General features: G+C 39.7%; 1 protein-coding gene across 1 annotated transcript in view; it reads right to left on the bottom strand.

Annotated features, from left to right (window-relative positions):
• The window catches only part of drg1 (developmentally regulated GTP binding protein 1), a 58,042-nt gene that overhangs the window by 14,898 nt on the left and 23,700 nt on the right, over nucleotides 1-19,444 (bottom strand). Inside the window, exons 3-8 of the mRNA XM_061908291.1 lie at nucleotides 12,333-12,508; nucleotides 12,196-12,265; nucleotides 1,945-2,114; nucleotides 1,734-1,864; nucleotides 1,451-1,618; nucleotides 1,258-1,380 (exon numbers count right to left, since the gene is read on the bottom strand). Of these exons, the coding sequence (XP_061764275.1) occupies nucleotides 1,258-1,380; nucleotides 1,451-1,618; nucleotides 1,734-1,864; nucleotides 1,945-2,114; nucleotides 12,196-12,265; nucleotides 12,333-12,508 (838 nt within the window). The remainder of the gene's footprint in view (nucleotides 1-1,257; nucleotides 1,381-1,450; nucleotides 1,619-1,733; nucleotides 1,865-1,944; nucleotides 2,115-12,195; nucleotides 12,266-12,332; nucleotides 12,509-19,444) is intronic.

Here is a 19,444-nt window from a genome sequence, read left to right as displayed (position 1 = left end):
GTGAATGCGTGGGTTCCCTCCGGGTACTCCGGCTTCCTCCCACTTCCAAAGACATGCACCTGGGGATAGGTTGATTGGCAACATTAAATTGGCCCTAGAGTGTGAATGTGAGTGTGAATGTTGTCTGTCTATCTGTGTTGGCCCTGCGATGAGGTGGCGACTTGTCCAGGGTGTACCCTGCCTTCCGCCCGATTGTAGCTGAGATAGGCGCCAGCGCCCCCCGCGACCCCGAAAGGGAATAAGCGGTGGAAAATGGATGGATGGATGGATGTACTGAACTGTGCGATCTACTATCAAAAGTATCAATCAATCAATCAATCAATCAATCAAAGTCTACAAGGTCCCAGCACAAACATACTTCCTACGTCTACAAGGTCCCAGCACAAACATACTTCCTACGTCTACAAGGTACCAGAACAAATATACATTTTCTACGCCTGAAAGGTCCCAGCACAAATATACTTTCTATATAATCTATCATTTCTATTTACTTTATTCCTCCTGCTTAGTCTATCCTTTTCATTTAATCTATTCTTTATATTTCATCTATTTAATATATTCCTTCTATTTAATCTATATATTTTTTTTAATCTATTCCTTCTATTAACCTGGTCCTACTATTTAATCTATCATTTTTATTTATTTTTTTCTTTCTATTTAATCTATTCTTTTTACTCGGCGTGGCGAAGTTGGTAGAGTGGCTGTGCCAGCAATCTGAGGGTTACTGGTTCAATCCCCACCTTCTACCATCCTAGTCACGTCCGTTGTGTCCTTGGGCAAAACACTTCACCCTTGCTCCTGATGGGTCCTGGTGAGCGCCTTGCATGGCAGCTCCCACCGTCAGTGTGTGAACATGTGTGTGAATGGGCGAATGTGGAAATATTGTCAAAGTGCTTTGGGCTCCTTAAAAAGGGGTAGAAAAGTGCTATACAAGTACAACCCATTTACCATTTATTTATTTGATCCTTTCTATTTAATATATTCTTTCTATTTAATCTATACCTTCTTTTTAATATATTCCTATTTCCTCTATTCTATTTAGTCTATTTTTTCTATTTAACCTATTCATTGTATTTCATCCAATAATTATATTATTTGTTTTTTCACTATTCTTTCTATGTAATCTATTCTGTCTATTTTTTCTATTCCTTCTGTTTCATTTCCTATACTATTTCTATATTATCTATTTGTTCCACTTGAGTTCATCTAACTAATCATCATTAAACAAGGAGAGTGAAAGATTTTATGTATACGCACTACTTTAACTCTTTGACGAGGTTCTTGTGGATCTTCAGGCAGAAGTCCTCCACAGCAGTGTGCTGGTCAGGAAGAACCACAGGGGAGGTGTAGTCTGGAAGCTGACCCTTGGGTTTGGTATAGCTGCAAATGAAGGTCACACCTTAAGGGTTTGGCCATGAAAAAGAGCAATACCATCTGCTGGCACTCTTACATGCGCACGAGCTGCAGGTAGTCCCACATCTTCTCCAGCAAGTCATCAAAGTTCCAGCGGTGGTGAGCAGAGATGGGTACACAGTGCGGGACCTTGTAGATGACATCCAGCTCCTCAATGGAAATCTGGTCAATTTTGTTGAGCACGTAAATGCAGGGGATGTAAACGCTGTAGGAACAGTCTGGTCAGTGTCAACACAAGCTTTTCATCCGGATTAAGTCAGCGCGTGGCCACGCCCACTAACAACCACTAAAGAATGGTCCGCCGTGGCTTTGGGTCTCACCGATTCCCCTCCACCACATCGATGAGGTCATCGGCTGTGGAGTCGCTGCGGAGGGTGATGTCAGCGTTGTGAATCTTATACTCAGACAAGATGGTCTTCACCGTGTCAGCATCCAGCTCGGTTTGTGCACACTGCAGCCGGAGAGAGCAGAAGGAAGATGAGCAGTGCAGAGAGAGAGGCTACTAGGGGGGCAGCATTGTTCTGGACATACAGTGGCCGTGAAGTTGATGCCACCTTTGTCCTTCTTCTTAAAGCCGATGTTGGGAGGCTGCTTATTCAGTCGGATGCCGAAGCCCTCAAGCTCGTGTTCTATCAGCTTCTTGTGCAGCAGAGGCTTCAGCACATCCAGCACAATCAGGATGAGGTTGCACGTTCGAGCAACTACAAAACACACATGATAACAGGGTCTCTCCAGGTATCAAAATGTCAAATTTAAGACTTAAATTTTTTTCTCATCCATCCAGACAAAAAGTACAATGACAAAGTACAATCAGAGGTCCAGAATTAATTTTAAGTCAATGAATTCATTCACTGCTCTTACACATTGAAAAACAAAATGGTAAACCAACTAAATACACCGGAAGCTTCTCTAGTGTAAACTAATTGAAAAAATATTTGCAAACATTGTAACAGCCAATTTTCAGATTTGTCATAGAAGTGGTTTCATGCGAAAGGTGCAGTGTGCTTTATATCAAGTGTTTTCATGTAACATCAACATCAGCACGACAAAAAAAGGGACGGCTAGCATCTCTGCTAAACCTAAATGTTTAACTTTTGAAATGTTTTTTTCGGCTGTCAGAATTGTCAGCAAACAGATAAAACATCTACAGTACTGCACAAAGTTGTGAAACAGTGTGTGCAGACAGTGTTTGTCTAAAAAGAAGGAAGGTACTTATGGTTTGCAAGCCTCAGTGCAGCTGTGCTCAGCTCATTTTGTATCTGGTGTGTATCGATACATTTTTAACTGTTTTTTGTGACTTCTTTGAGAACATATTGCTAATGCACAAGGATTAGTTTTCATTAAGACATTAGAAGATGACATTCGCAAATCTCCATTGCTTTCTGCACCCCACAATAAGAGGAGTGTAAACACTAAAGCGGCAACCGCTTTTAAAGTCGGTTGCTGTATGAACTTGGAGAAAAGATTAGGCATGAGACGCTGACCTGAAATTATTGAAACAAATAATGAAAATAATAAAAAAAAAATTATTTTTATATATATATATATATATATATATATATATATATATATATATATATGCCGTATTTTTCGGACTATTAGTCGCAGTTTTTTTTCATAGTTTGGCCGGGGGTGCGACTTATACTCAGGAGCGACTTGTGTGTGAAATGATTAACTCACTACCGTAAAATATCAAATAAGAGACTAGACGCATAATATTTAATCGGATTTAGCAATTAGGAGTGACAGATTGTTTGGTAAACATATAGCATGGTCTTTATGTTATAGGTATTTGAATGACTCTTAGCATAATATGTTACGTTAACATATTTATTTATGCGTCATATAACGTACACTTATTCAGCCTGTTGTTCACTATTCTTTATTTATTTTAAATTGCTTTTCAGATGTCTATTCTTGGTGTTGGATTTTATCAAATAAATTTCCCCCAAAAATGCAACTTATACTCCAGTGCGACTTATATATGTTTTTTTCATTCTCTATTATGCATTTTCGGCAGGTGCGACTTATACTCCGGAGCCACTTATACGCCGAAAAATACGGTATATAGTTTTACTGCTGAGTACACTACTACCACGGAGAAATTATCGTGTGCTTACTTACATAATATAAGATGAGTGTGAACACTAAACAGCTTTTAATGTCGGTTGCTGTAAACTTGGAAAAAGATTATGCATGCGTAGCTGACCTGAAATTATTAGAACAAATAATATAAAAAATATAAAATAATAATATATATATATTTTTTTAATAGTCTTACTGCTGAGTACACTACTACCACAGAGAAATTAGCATGTGCCGACCTTTGGCAATTGGCGCCAGTTAACCCACATAACACTCCTTTGGGGGAGTTACGTTTATTATTGTAAAGTTATGCAAGTGTTTGTGACCTTTCAGCATCTTTTACATGGACTTATCCCAGATTACTGACTTTTACATTATCATTCCATTCACTTTCACCGCCATGTTTACAAACGCTTTCCTCCTAGTTGGCTGCACATCTGGGTACTAAACACTTTATAGGTTTCCATATACCGGCTTCATGCATTAAATCAGTGGTTCTCAACCTTGTTAGAGGTACCGAACCCCACCAGTTTTGTAGGCGCATTCCCCGAACCCTTCTTTAGTGAAAAATAAAAAGTTTTTTTTTTTTCAAATTCAGGTCAAAGTTACCGTATATTACCAAGTTAACACCCTTGGGCAAATAACTGCCCATGTCCTAATAGCCGCCCGGGGTCTGAGCCCATTTTGTGAATTAAACGCCTCTTCCTAATAATACCCCATGTATATTGGGACACCACAACTGATGGACGGGAATACTTTAAGGGGGAAGAAGAACAGAAAGTTTGACTTAAAGTTCGAGCTATCGGTTGTGAAGTATGCGGTGCAGAATTATGGTTTGGCAGCGGCCAGGCAGTTTAACGTTGACCCGAAGCTTGTACGCGAATGGAAACAAAAAAAGGGAGAACTACTATCTCAGTCGGCAATCGATGGAAAACGGGCTGGCTTATCTGGTGGAGGTAGGAAGAAAGTGAGCGAAGAGCTTGATGCTAATTTGTGTCAGTGGATACATCACCTTCGTGGACTGAACCACCACGTGTCCCGTAAAATGATCCACATTAAGGCCACCGCGAGTGACACCAGAGACACCGGGATGGAGTTTGGTGCAACAAGTGGCTGGCTTAATCAATTCCTGCGTCGGAACAACTTTACCCTCAGGTGAACAACTGTTGCACAGAAGGACGCTCCCATCGAGAAGATTGTCAACTTCCTCGTTTTCACTACTAAACAGAAGCCAAGAAAATCCAGCCCAAGAATATCATCGCGATGGATGAAACAGCCGTCTGGTTTGACATGGTTGGTTTTAGTAAGGTCAATGAGAGGGGAGCCCGCTCCATCTGCCTAAAAACCACCGGCCACAAGAATGCACGCGTCACGGTGGCTCATGCAGCAAAAGCAGACGGGACAAAGCTGAAGCCTTACATTGTGTTTAAAGGTGCTGTCTGTGATGTAAAAGCTATGCAGAGCATCCCCGGGTTGATCATAGCTTCCTCCAAGAATGGCTGGTTTAATAATGACCTGACAAAGGATCGGCTCCAGAGGGCAGTGGGGAAATTTCACTTCGGACCGAGGCTACTTGCATGGGACTCGTACCGATACCATATAGGCCAGGCCACGAAGTCAGAGCTAAAAAGGGGTTACAACCTTACAATGGCTGTTATATCTGGAGGTTGCACAAAGTACCTGCAGGCCCCCGATTTTGTGTGGAATGTCCCTTTCAAAGCGCAGCTCCGTGACTACTATAACTCAATGGCTGGTGATAAAGACAAGACCTACACCAAATAAGTGAACCTGAGAGCCCCTTCCCGCCGCTTCCTGGTCGACTGGGTCCTGGGAGCCTGGGATGCCCTGGATCGGGACACTCTGATCAACTCATTCAAGGTAGGCTGGCTGGCTGTGTGTATGTGTGTGTGAGTGTGTTGCAAACAGAGCCATAGCTGATTGTTGCTTTCTTGTATCCTACAAGGTGTGTGGGCTGACTGTGGCAGCTGATGGGAGTGAGGACCAGCTCATTTACTGCCTCAAGGCGGGACAGCCATGTCAGGCAGGCAGAGAGATGCTTTTGAGGGTTAGGCAGCAGGGTGCTGCTGTAGTTCCGGAAGAGGAGGCGACTGATGAGGAACAGGAGTTCCTCAATGAACTTGTGATTGAAGAGGAGGATGATGATTAGTGGGTTTCAGGTTGCATTTGGGGTTGCGTTTGCTGCAGTATTATTGTTTTGATGGTTTTATAGAGTACTTGGTACCATAATTTAATTTTTCCTGTATGCAGCTTTATTTAAAACTTGGAATACTGTAGCCTTTATTTTATATAAGTGACACTATTATTGTTCTGTTTTGACGGTGGGTTTTAATACTTGAGTACTTGGTACCATAATTTTATTTTTGCCGGTAGGCTGCTTTATTTAAAAACTTTTTTTATTTACAGTATTGGTATTCTATTTGACAATTGTTGCACTACTGCCATGAGGCCTTGTTGATCTCTTGTCTTTTGATAGTCTTTTTTTTTTACAATAGCTTCGACATTTAAAGTTTTTTATATGAAAAAAAAATCCCGGACAGTAACCATTGTAACCAAATAATGGCCAGGTGCAGGCTGGTGCAAAAATAAATAAAAGCCTTGTGCAAATAACCGCCTGCTTCTTTTAAACGCCTGTCTCCAAAAATTATTTTGTGAAATAAACGCCCGGGTTACTATTTGGTAATATACGGTTTATGTTTTTTTTACTGGTGCACAAAATGAAGTGTGCATGAACATCACCTTGTTCAACAAACAAAACCAACACAGTGCATGAACTCACAACAAATTACACACCTGCGAATCAGATGGAATATTAGAGGGAACAATTTTTGGAGCTACCCGTAATACGCCGTTAGGAAGAACTGTTAACTTACACGATGAGTCCGGTGTGTCTTGACCTCTGCGGCAGAGGCTCTGCCGAACACCAGAGGTCGACTCACTGAACCCCAGAGGCCGATTCACCAAACTCTTAGGGTTCGATCGAACCCAGGTTAAAAACCACTGCATTAAATTGATCGTTCAGGAGACACAAATCGTTGAACTTTTACTTTGCAAGTAATTTGGCTTTGCTATGGGCTTTTGTTAGAGGGGAACATTATCACCAGAACTATGTAAGCGTCAATATATACCTTGATGGTGCAGAAAAAAGACCATATATTTTTTTAACCGATTTCCGAACTATAAATGGGTGAATTTTGGCGAATTACACGCCTTTCTGTTTATTGCTCTGGAGGCAATGACGTCAGAATGTGACTTTGCCGAGGTAATACAGCCGCCATTTTCATTTTCAACACATTGTAAACATTGGGTCACAGCTCTGTTATTTTCTGTTTTTTCTACTATTTTTTGGAACCTTGGAGACATCATGCCTTGTCGGTGTGTTGTCGGAGGGTGTAACAACACTAACAGGGAGGGATTCAAGTAGCACCAGTGGCCCGAAGATGCGAAAGTGTCTGCCGCCAGACCCCCATTGAATGTGCGAGAGTGTCCCCACATTTTACCGGCGATGACAGACATGACACAGAGATGTATAGATAACCTGGAGATGCATTTGCAACGATAAAGTCAACGAAATCACAAAAGTGAGTTTTGTTGATGTTGTTGACTTATGTGCTAATCAGGCATATTTGGTCGCGGCGTGACTGCCAGCTAATCGATGCTAACATGCTATGCTAATCGACGCTAACATGCCAGTTACCGGCGGTGCTAAAGCAGACATGCACAGAGATGTATGGATAACCTGCAGATGCATTTGCAACAATAAAGTCAACAAAATCACAAAGCTGAGTTTTGTTGATGTTGACTGCCAGCGAATCGATGCTAACATGCTATGCTAATCGATGCTAACATGCTATTTACCGGCGGTGCTAAAGCAGACATGGCACAGAGATGTATGGATAACCAGCAGATGCATTTGCAACTATATTACGTTTCCTTCCACCCACATTTAATGAGAAAAAAACACTTACCAATCGACGGATTTAAATCGCTCCAGTTTCACAAGATGCGAAAGTCCTGATCGTTTGGTCCACACATTTTACCGGCAATGCTAACGCAGCTATTCGGCCATGCTAAGGCTATGAATAGCGTCAATAGCTATTTGCTCAATAGCTTCAGTTTCTTCAATACTTTCATACTCCAACCATCCGTTTCAATACATGCGTAATCTGTTGAATCGCTTAAGCCGCTGAAATCCGAGTCTGAATCCGAGTTAATGTCACTATATCTTGCTGTGGTATTCGCAATTGTTTGTTTACATTGGCAGCACTGTATGACGTCACAGGGAAATGGATAGTCGCATCGCAAATAGCGAAAATCAAGCACTTTAAAAGCTGATTTTAGGGATATTCCGAGACCGGTAAAATTTTGAAAAAAATTTCAAAAAATACAACAAGCCACTGGGAACTGATTTTTATTGTTTTTAACCATTTTGAAATTGTGTTAATGTTCCCCTTTAAGTTAAATCCGCAGCTATGGTAACTAAGCTGTCAACACACAGCTGCGCGCGCACAACAACAGCTGGAGGTGTTCGATAAATTCTGACCGGGTAGCACAGTTAGTTCCACTGTATAGTTAAATGGGTTGTACTTGTATAGCTACGTTATAGCGTTATAGCGTCCTGAAAAATCCAAACATTTCAAAGAGAGACTGAAGTTTATGCATGTTTTAAAAAAAAGTAAGCTCAATAGATTTTTAGACCTTGCAAAATCGTATTAAAGACCTTTTATGAGATATAGGAGCATTTTAGAAATGTTAAGGCCTTAAATTGAAATTATTACCTACCAAAACACCAGACTTCCTTGTATGGTCATAGAATATATAGTCGCTAACTTGTAAATTACACATCCTTATATGGTCCTAGAAGAGAAACTGCTTAGTTGTGAAATTACACTACCCTTATATGGTCATAGAATATATAAATGCTTATATACACTACATACACTATGTGGTCATAGAATACACAAGTGTTTACTAGTAAATTACACTTCCTTATATGGTCATAGATTATAGAAGTCCTTACTTGTAAAATTACACTTCCTTATATAATCATGGAATATAAAAATGCTTGCTTGTAAATTACTTTTGGTCATGGAATATATAAGGGCTTACTTGTAAATAGGGTTGAACGGTATACCGGTACTAATAAAGTACCGCGATACTAATTGATTGAAATCGGTACTCCACTGCATTTGAAAAGCACCATTCTTTCATCTGCGGCGGTGACTACAGAGCCGAGGCGCATGATGTTGAGTGTGTCAAAACGCACACACAGAGTGCATACAAGCAATAACACGGAGAGGAAGAATGGAAAAAAAATTACAATTCTACTGGTTAATAAAGAGGGTGCGTGATGCGTGATGGAGGTATTTGGGCTACTAAACTAACAATAAAAGTGTTTATTGTTTAAACAAGAAAGCACAGCGCTTCAAGTGTTGCTTTAAAACACACCTCGCCAAATGTGGCAATTAATATTACCACTTTTGCTTCAAACCTGCACAGGGAGTTTGAATAGCGATAATGCCGCCGATTTGTGACAATCTGCTTTATTATTAGTTTTGCAGGACACAACCAGACCCGTTCTTCTTCTAAGTAGTGCAGCACGACCTCTCTCTGTCTTTACCCGCCGACTCACTCACCGAGTGCACTCAGCCAACACTTTGCCATTCTCTTAAAGACACATACACTACTCTCATAAATTAACTGGCTCCTCTATTGTGCACATGTACATATGTAGATGCACGTACAGAGCCGCTTGGATTGATGCCAAATATTAGCGCAGTTAAGACGTCAACTAATGCAAGTGAAATGACTGGCTTATCTGTGTAAATGTATCCATAGTTTTGTTTTTAGTACTTACTAACAATTGTATTTTTCTTAAAGCACAGACCAGGAGTGGCAACCATAAATCATGAAGCATTTAGTATAATGACAATAAAGCTATTCATTACAAACTAACCTAATCCTTGATAATGGCCAAGTATATGTAATATGGAAAAATGTAAATTCTTCTTTGACTGCAACAAGAAAAGCTCAATGTGTGTAATGCCCCTAATTTATTTTCTAACATTCTAAAATTGTTCTTTGAATGCAATAGTACACTTATGTTTATTGTATTGTAAGATGTTCTGTTAAAATAAAGCCAATGTTGAGATTTTAGTTTTTCCCTTTATTTTGAAAAGTATTGGAATGTATCGATATGCATTTTAGTCCTGGTACCAAATTATTGGTATTTGGACAACCCTACTTGCAAATTACACTTCCTTATAAGGTCATAAAATATACAAGTGCTAAAATGTAAATTACACTTCCTTACATGGTCATGGAATATATAAATGCTAACTTGTAGATTACACTTCCTTTAATGTTCATAGAAAATATATGTGCTTACTTGTAAAGTATACTTCCTAAATGGTCATGGAATATACAAGTGCTTAATTGTAAATTATACTTTCTTATATTATATTGTCATGGAATAAATTTAAGTGCTTACTTGTAAAATGACACTTCCTTATATGGTCATGGAATATATATATATATGTGCAGCTTGTGCCAAAATGTATTGACTAGTAAAAATACACGTTTAAGGTTTGAGCAACAAACTTGCTAACTCGCACGCTCGCAGACTTACCTCATAGCACAAAATTAGAAGCATTATTATTTTCCACAGAGTTTGGTAAAAACAACCCTTCTAGATATTAATTAATATGTTTCTTAATGCCAATAAAAATAAATATCATTTGTTTTAAGATTTTAGAAGTTTAAAACGATCAAGACATGCACCTGGGCATAGGTTGTTTGGCAACACGAAATTGAATGTTTTCTGTCTATCTGTGTTGGCCCTGCGATGAGGTGGCGACTTGTCCAGAGTGTACCCCGCCTCCCGCCTGAATGCAGCTGAGATAGGCTCGAGCGACCCCCCCACAACCCTGAATGGGACAAGCAGTAAAAAATGGATGGATGGATGGAATGAAACGATCAAGATGCTAGTTTTGTTAGCCTGTCAATGAAGTTGGATTAGCCGATAAACGGTGCTATTGCGACATTCTTACTTGGTTGAAGGAAACAAGAGATTTTTAGATAATTGTGGCATGTGCACAGTAACTCCAAGGTGTGACATACAATGACAGAAATACAGTTTGTTGCGATACGGCTAGAGTTCACGTTTATTTTGCTAGTTAGTAGGGCTGCAACTAACCACAATTTTTATAGTCGACTAGTCATCCACTATCTTAACCATGAGTCGACTCATCTTCTTTAAATTTGACATTCATCTTAAATCGTTAAAATTGTGTTTGAACTAAAAATATAGATGTTTACTTCACTCAGAAATATTTACTCCGACCAACAACTATTCAACTTTTGTTCAGTTTAAAGCAGGAATTATGATAAATCATGTAAAGCAGGGGTCCCCAAACTTTTTGACTCTGGGGCCGCATTGGGTTAAAATAATTTGGCCGGGGTCCGGGCTGTTTATGTGTGTGTGTATATATATATATATATATATATATATATATATATATATATATATATATATATATATATATATATATATATATATATATATATATATATATATGTATATGTATATGTATATGTATATAAGACTGTGATTTGCCTAAGCGGCTAGGAGACTCTGAGAGTAACAAACAAGCGGTAGAAAATGGATTAGAAAGGACAGATTTTTACAAATAAATAAATAAATAAATAAATTAACTTGGGACTTCCCGCGGGCCGGATCTCGAACACTGGCCCGCAGTTTGGGGACCACTGATGTAAAGGGTAAGATACCAACAAGCTACGAGACTTTACCCTAGTAAGAGCAGACATTGGACACAAAGTCGTCATGCTTAGTAGCGTTGCTGGTGTTGAAAGAACAATATGCTCTTCATGAATGCTGGCAAGCTGAAGCATAAGAGGGTTACGGTAGTCCTGGTGAGTTGGTGTCAATGCAGTGATGTTGCTAGCTGTATTTAATGGGAACAGTGAGGTGAGAGTGAATGCATCACGGGCCCAGCTAGCAACATCAGTGCATATTGACACCAACTCACCATGACTACCCTAACCCTCTTATGCTTCAGCTTGCCAGCAAAAACTGAAGTTGTCAAATAGTTTTCTCATTCGGTGTATACTTTTAGTGTTGGGACAAGTGCATCCGTCTACAATATTGTCCACACCTGTCACCATCTAACAGCAGTGTGCTCTTAAGCGCACGCCGGGAAGCGAGGGAAAATGACGATAAACCAAGCGGTTGGCTCCGTTTACTCTGAGGGGAAACCTCCGGAGCAAAGTTGTGTTTTTAATCCGCCGTGATTATCAAGCCAAACGACGCTAGTGAGCATGCGCCTAAATTTGAGTTGCCTAATATGCATTAATAAAATGATGGGTTTCCGGTAATTAAAAAATTAGACTGTATTACTCACCGTGTGGAATTGTATCGCAAATTTTTGTTTCATCCCTCGTCCATTAACAAGTAAAAAGTCAAGGGTGGTCATGGCATGTTGTTGCCACAGATGTTGGCCAACTTTTTAGGGGATTACGAGAAATGACGAAGGTGGTCGCGGATTTTGCTGCGGTTGCAGTGGTTAAATTTGAGCCCAGCAATAGGCAACATTGATTTGGGATCAATGACAGGTGTACATTGATGTGCTATTGTTTCATTGGATAAATGGAATCAATTACCTGCAATCACTTGTCTTCCTCTGCCTTTGCCATCTTTGGCCCCCTCAATGATTCCTGGAAGATCTAGAAGCTTTGAGGAGAGTAAACACAAATATTCAAACCTCACTCGGTAAAACAAGATATAAAAAAAATAGTACCTGAATTTTTGCTCCTTTGTAGCGAATGACTCCTGGTACCGTAGTGAGGGTGGTGAACTCGTAGGCGGCCACCTCCGAGTACACACCTGCCAGGTTGCTGAGCAGCGTGGACTTGCCCACTGATGGGAAACCCACAAAGCCTACACGGGCGTCACCAGTTTTGGCGACGTCAAAACCTGGAGACATAGGATCAGAAATGGCAGGCGAGTGACCATGTTTGTTAGGGTTGCCAAACTTATTTGGCACAAATAGGGACTTGATAGCCCAAACCCGAGGCGGCGCCCTTTCTCTCCCAGCAGGTATATATCTTTAATACAATATTGATTGTCTTTTCACCCTTTGATTTATCAACATGAACATATAAAAAACCTCAGTGTCCAGGAGATTTTGAACTAAGTGGGGATGCCGACAGTGGAGGACAATTTGGGGAAGTTCAAGAACGTCGTAAAACTTTTTGAAACGCGCCTTGCTAGCCTCCATGGAAGTCAGGACAGCAAAAAGCCCGGGAAAATTTGGTCATGGAGCTCTGTGCCCATTCAAATGATGGCCTCTGGCGTGGAGACGGGGCTTCACCATGAGATGTGGTCTGTGTTAGTACTTGATTTGCTGTGCAGTGAAGCCTGCAGACCACCGTCATAATTTAATCGCAACAACCAAAATAGTGAAGGTGATATTCACATTTGGAAAAAAAAAAAAAATATATATATATATATATATATATATATTTATTATATATACACATACATACATATATATACTAGGGCTGGGCGATATGGCCTTTTTTAATATCTCTATATTTTTAGGCCATATCGCGATACACGATTTATATCTCGATATTTTAGCTTTCGCCTTAAATGAACACTTGATGCATATAATCATAGCAGTAGGATGATTCTATGTGTCTACATTAAAACATTCTTGTTCATTCTGTATTAATATATGCTCATTTTAAACTTTCATGCAGAGAAGGAAATCACAACTAAGTCAACTGACCAAAAAATTATTGAACAATTATTAAGCAGTGGCACAAACGTTTATGTCATTTCCAAAACATCAATCAATAAATCAATCAATCAATGTTTATTTATATAGCCCCAAATCACAAATGTCTCAAAGGACTGCACAAATCATTACGACTACAACATCCTCGGAACATAAAGTGCAAGACTGTCAGAGACATTTTAAGTGTCAAATAGAAATGAGCTGCATAATAGGGAATCAAATAGTGTTCGTCCTTCGCTATTTGGTAGGTTACTACGGACGTAATTCTGTTATTGAGTATTTTTTTCATACGGTGTGGATGTGGAAATGGTTGCCTCGGCATATTGTGGGCGTGTGGCACCGAATGCAGATGTTGACATGCAAAGTAAAAGCACTAGGGGTGTAACGGTACGTGTATTTGTATTGAACCGTTTCGGTACGGGGGTTTCGGTTCGGTATGAGGGTGTATCGAACGATTTTGTAAACTAAAGTCTTAACAAGCTGCTCTGCTTTCTGCCTCTGTCTGAGCAATGAACACCCAGTATTGTCCCGCCCACAACCATCTGATTGGTTACATACAAAGCCAATCAGCAGTGCGTATCCAGAGCGATGTAACAGCCAATCAGCAGTGCGTATTCAGAGCGCATGCAGTCAGTGCGCCGGCGTCGAGATGAGCAGATATGTGTTTAGCAGGACATCGTACACTCCCCAAATTATAAAAAACACTTCCCAGTCACAACTACTAATAACATCACTATGAGCCCGTTGACTTTCTAGAAACTTAAACTGCAGCTCGGATCACTCATAGTTCTGGATTGAGGTGAAGGCTAATTAGCTTTTAGCGTTACGTTAGGTCATTTTGCTGTGTGTGTGTGTGTGTGCGTGCGTGCGTGCTTGTGTGCGTGTGTGTATAATAAAAGTCAACTACAGGCTTCCCAAATGCTGTAATAAATTAACCATGATGAGTTAAATTGTAACTGTTTAATGTTGCACTTTTTATATGTAGAAGAAAGGTTTTGTGATTTTATTTAATCTAAGCAACAACTTGAGCCAGTTTAATGTGGATTAACGTGGGTAGAGTTATTATAGTGTTCCCAATGTTAAAAGGATAAAGCCATTGTTTACAAATTTGGTAAATAAATAACCCAAAAATATATATTTTGTTGTTTTCTTACTGTACCGAAAATGAACCGAACCGTGACCTCTAAACCGAGGTACGTACCGAATGGAAATTTTTGTGTACCGTTACACCCCTAAAAAGAACTCTTCATTCTCTAGCGGGTGACTTTTCAGATGATGCTCCATATTAGCAGTAATGCTACTTTTGGTAGCAACGCATTTGCCCCACACTTGACAAATTACGGTTGTCTGTTCAACATATTCCCACTTTTAGCCAAACCACCGTCAGACGATGGACCCCCGCTTTTTTTCTAGGGAATTAATTCTTCCTTCATTCGCACCTTCTTTCTCTCATATTACCACTCGCACGGCTCTGAGCATCACAGCAAACGTTACCCATGCTGCTACCTCTCTGCTCCACGAGGGTATATACGTATGTGACGTATGACGTGACAGTATGTAAAATGGTGCGCTTGTTGTCTGTGAGAAGGAGACGGGGAAGAGCGAGAAGAGGGGTTGAAAATGATTTGCAAATAATTGTATTCCGTTTATATTTACATCCACCACAATTTCCCAACTCATATGGAACTGGGGTTTGTATGAGTATAAATATTTGTATACATATACACATACACGTATATAAGTATATACATACGTATACATTTTATATATATGTAGGTGTGGGAAAAATCACAAGACGACTTCATCTCTACAGAACTGTTTCATGAGGGGTTCCCTCAATCACCAGGAGATTGAGGGAAGAAAAAAAAAAAAAAAAATCTCCTGATAATTGAGGGAACCCCTCATGAAACAGTTCTGTAGAGATGAAGTAGTCTTGTGATTTTTCCCACACCTACATATTGCGCTCTACCACGGTATCGAGCACTATTCTCTGGATAATCCAATCAAGACACACTTATATATATATATATATACACACATGTATATACATAAACATATATATATATATATTCACACATACACATATACATATGTATACACATATACATAAATATATATACACATACATATATATACATATACACACACGTGTGTGTATGTATATATAAAGACATGCACCTGGGGATAGGTTGATTGGCAACACTAAATTGGCCCTAGTGTGTGAATGTGAGTGTGAATATTGTCTGTCTATCTGTGTTGGCCCTGCGATGAGGTGGCGACTTGTCCAGGGTGTACCACGCCTTCCGCCCAATTGTTGCTGAGATAGGCGCCAGCGCCCCCCGCGACCCCATAAGGGAATAAGCGGTAGAAAATGGATGGATGGATATACATACATATACACACACGTGTGTATATATATATATATATATATATATATATATATATATATATATATATATATATATATATATATATATATATACATTCATACACATATATTCAAACATACACATTTTTACATACATACATACATATATAGATATATATATACAAAAATATACACATTCATACATACATATTCACATATATACACACTTATACATACACATTTTACACATATACATATACTGTATATATTTATATATCACACACATACATATACATACATATTAGGGCTGCGAATATTTGGGTGTCCCACGATTTGATTCAAAATAGAATTTTTTTTTAATCCAACACAATTCTCGATTCAAAAACGATTTTTTCCGATTAAAAGGATTCGCTATTCATTCAATACATAGGATTTCAGCAGGATCTACCCCAGTCTGCCGAAATGCAAGCAGAGTAGTAGATTTTTGTAAAAAGCTTTTATATTTGTAAAGGACAATGTTTTATCAACAGATTGCAGTAATGTAAATTTGTTTTAACTATTAAACAAACCAAAAATATGACTTATTTTATCTTTGTGAAAATATTGGACACATTGTGTTGTCAAGCTTATGAGTTGCAATGCAAGTGTAAGCCACTGTGACACCATTCTTTTTTTTATTTTTTTATAAATGTCTAATGATAATGTCAATGAGGGATTTTTAATCACTGCTATGCTGAAATTGTAATATTAGTTACAATTTTATTAGTTAATATTAGTTAATTGTAATATTAGTTACAATTTCCGTTGTTACAAATTCTGTTGTTGATAATATTCAGTTGTACTTTTGGTTTGTTCTGTGTTGTGTTTGTATCTTCTCTCAATTGCTCTGTTTATTGCAGTTCTGTGTCAGGTTTGGTTTTGGTTTTGGAATTGGATTGCATTGTTATGGTATTGCATTGTTATGGTATTGCTGTTCATTGTTTTGTTGGATTGATGAAAATAAAAATAAAATAAAAATGAGAATCGATTCTGAATCGCACAACGTCAGAATCACGATTCAAATTTGAATCGATTTTTCCCACACCCCTAATCAATCAATCAATGTTTACTTTTATAACCCTAAAACACTAGTGTCTCAAAGGGCTGCACAAACCACAACACAAACCACTACGACATCCTCGGTAGGCCCACATAAGGGCAAGGAAAACTCACACCCAGTAGGACGCCGGTGACAATGATGACCCAGTGGGACGTCGGTGACAATGATGACTATGAGAACCTTGGCGAGGACCACGTATGTGGGCAACCCTCTAGGGGACCGAAAGCAATGGATGTCGAGCGGGTCTAACATGATACTGTGAAAATTCAATCCATTGTGGATCCAACACAGCCGCGAGAGTCCAGTCCAAAGCGGATCCAACACATATATACACATTTTTACACGCACGCACGCACGCACGCACGCACGCACGCACGCACGCACGCACGCACGCACGCACGCACGCACGCACGCACGCACGCACGCACGCACACACGCACACACGCACACACACACACACACACACACACACACACACACATTAAAATAAACACCTCCCAGTCAACTACTAGTAACATCCCTATGAGCCCGTTGACATTGTGTTAAATGAAGAGTTTATGTCTCTGATAGTTGATATAATAATGCAAGTGCATCATAAAGCCTACATGAACTCCATGGTGTTCAGGGATGAATAGTCTCTCCTATTGCTATTGTATTATTTTTTTCAGCTATAGTTACATTAATCATTAGTAATGTAGCAGCCTAGTTTCCCTGCTATTACATTGATAAAAAATATAACATTTACATATTAAAAATCAACTACAGGCTTATAAAATCCTGTAACAAATTAAGCATGATGAGTTGACCATATGCCAGCATGTGGCCCCACTTTTAACTCTTATTTTTCAAAAGCTTATTGCAAACTCTTATTTACAGTAAATCATTATTTTGACTTTGTCATTATTTTGTCTTCAACGGGTTGTACTTGTATAGCGCTTGTCTACCTTTTTAAGGAACTCAAAGCGCTTTGGCACTATTTCCCCATTTACCCATTCACACACACACACATTCACACACTGATGGCAGGAGCTGCCATGCACGGCGCAAACCAGGACCCGTCAGGAGCAAGGGTGAAGTGTCTTGCTCAAGGACACAACAGACGTGACTAGGACGGTAGAAGGGGGGGATTGAACCAGTAACCCTCAGATTGCTGGCAAGGCCACTCTCCCAACTTCGCCATGTCGTCCCACGATTGTGATGATGTTCTTCACAGATGACTTGAAAAGCATGCAAATATAACACAGGAATGAGGCACCGAAGCAGTTATGTTTTCCTGCCAGCATCAGTCTGGGGACGACGTGGCGAAGTTGGTAGAGTGGCTGTGCCAGTAATCTGAGGGTTACTGGTTCAATCCTCACCTTCTACCATCCTAGTCACGTCCGTTGTGTCCTTGGTCAAGACACTTCACCCTTGCTCCTGATGGGTCCTGGTGAGCGCCTTGCATGGCAGCTCCCGCCGTCGGTGTGTGAATGGAAGAATGTGGAAATACTGTCAAAGCGCTTTGGGCTTCTTAAAAAGGGGTAGAAAAGCGCTATACAAGTACAACCCATTTACCATTTACCATTTAGTAAGTCAATATTTACTAAGTCAAAATAATGACATGATTAGTTCCTCAGGTAACTAGGACTGTTTTGTGCTTTGTTTTTATTTTAGGTAAAAAATATTGATATATAAAATATCAAGATATATATCGTATATCGCCACACCCAGCCCCTTCCTCGTCAGTCCACCTGCCCCCTGCCCCTCGAGAGACACCTTAACTAACAAATATTCTGGGGGAAACACTGACATACGTATATATACATGCATACATACATACACACACACACACACACACACACACACACACACACACACACATATTATATCCATCCATCCATCCATTTTCTACCGCTTATTCCCTTTTGGGGTCGCGGGGGGCGCTGGCGCCTATCTCAGCAACAATCGGGCGGAAGGCGGGGTACACCCTGGACAAGTCGCCACCTCATCGCAGGGCCCACATATTATATATATATATATATATATATATATATATATATATATATATATATGATTCGGGTGGCGGTTGAACCTGTTCGGAAATATATATTGTAATAATCCCAGGAATGTAGGCTCATACAAGTTCTTCGTTTATCCTGTCTGTATTGCACAAGATGTAATACAACCACACAACAGCTCTCATGTCTCTTAACGCTTTTCCCGGGACAACTCGAACTCTCACTTCCTGTCGACAACGTCACTTCCCTATCTCTCCCAGAAGTCCCAACCCCCAGCCAAAGTCGTTGGCTAACACCCCGTAGCCAGCCGCTACATTATACAGAGTTAAATGTTATGTTGAAGAGGTTCATTTAGCCTACTGACGTGTATTTATAAATGGTTGATGTATATAGGCTAGTAGGTAAAGTGTTGTACCTGACAACACTTGATGGTACAATCCATATAACACGTCACAGAGAACGTCACGCTAACATCACGTGACACCTCTGATGAAGGCTGCAGAAGCAAGGTAGCCCAAACTTGTCAGGTCCAACATTTTACCTTACTAGCCTATAGAAATCAACCATTTATAAATAGTTAAATGTTGTTACCCACATACGAAAAACGAGTAGCACTCTTTGAAACGGTATGTGGGCATACTTTTAT

This window comes from Nerophis ophidion, linkage group LG08 (assembly GCF_033978795.1).
Source record: "Nerophis ophidion isolate RoL-2023_Sa linkage group LG08, RoL_Noph_v1.0, whole genome shotgun sequence".
In the NCBI taxonomy this organism is placed as follows: domain Eukaryota; kingdom Metazoa; phylum Chordata; class Actinopteri; order Syngnathiformes; family Syngnathidae; genus Nerophis; species Nerophis ophidion.
This window is presented reverse-complemented; position numbering and strand designations above follow the sequence as displayed.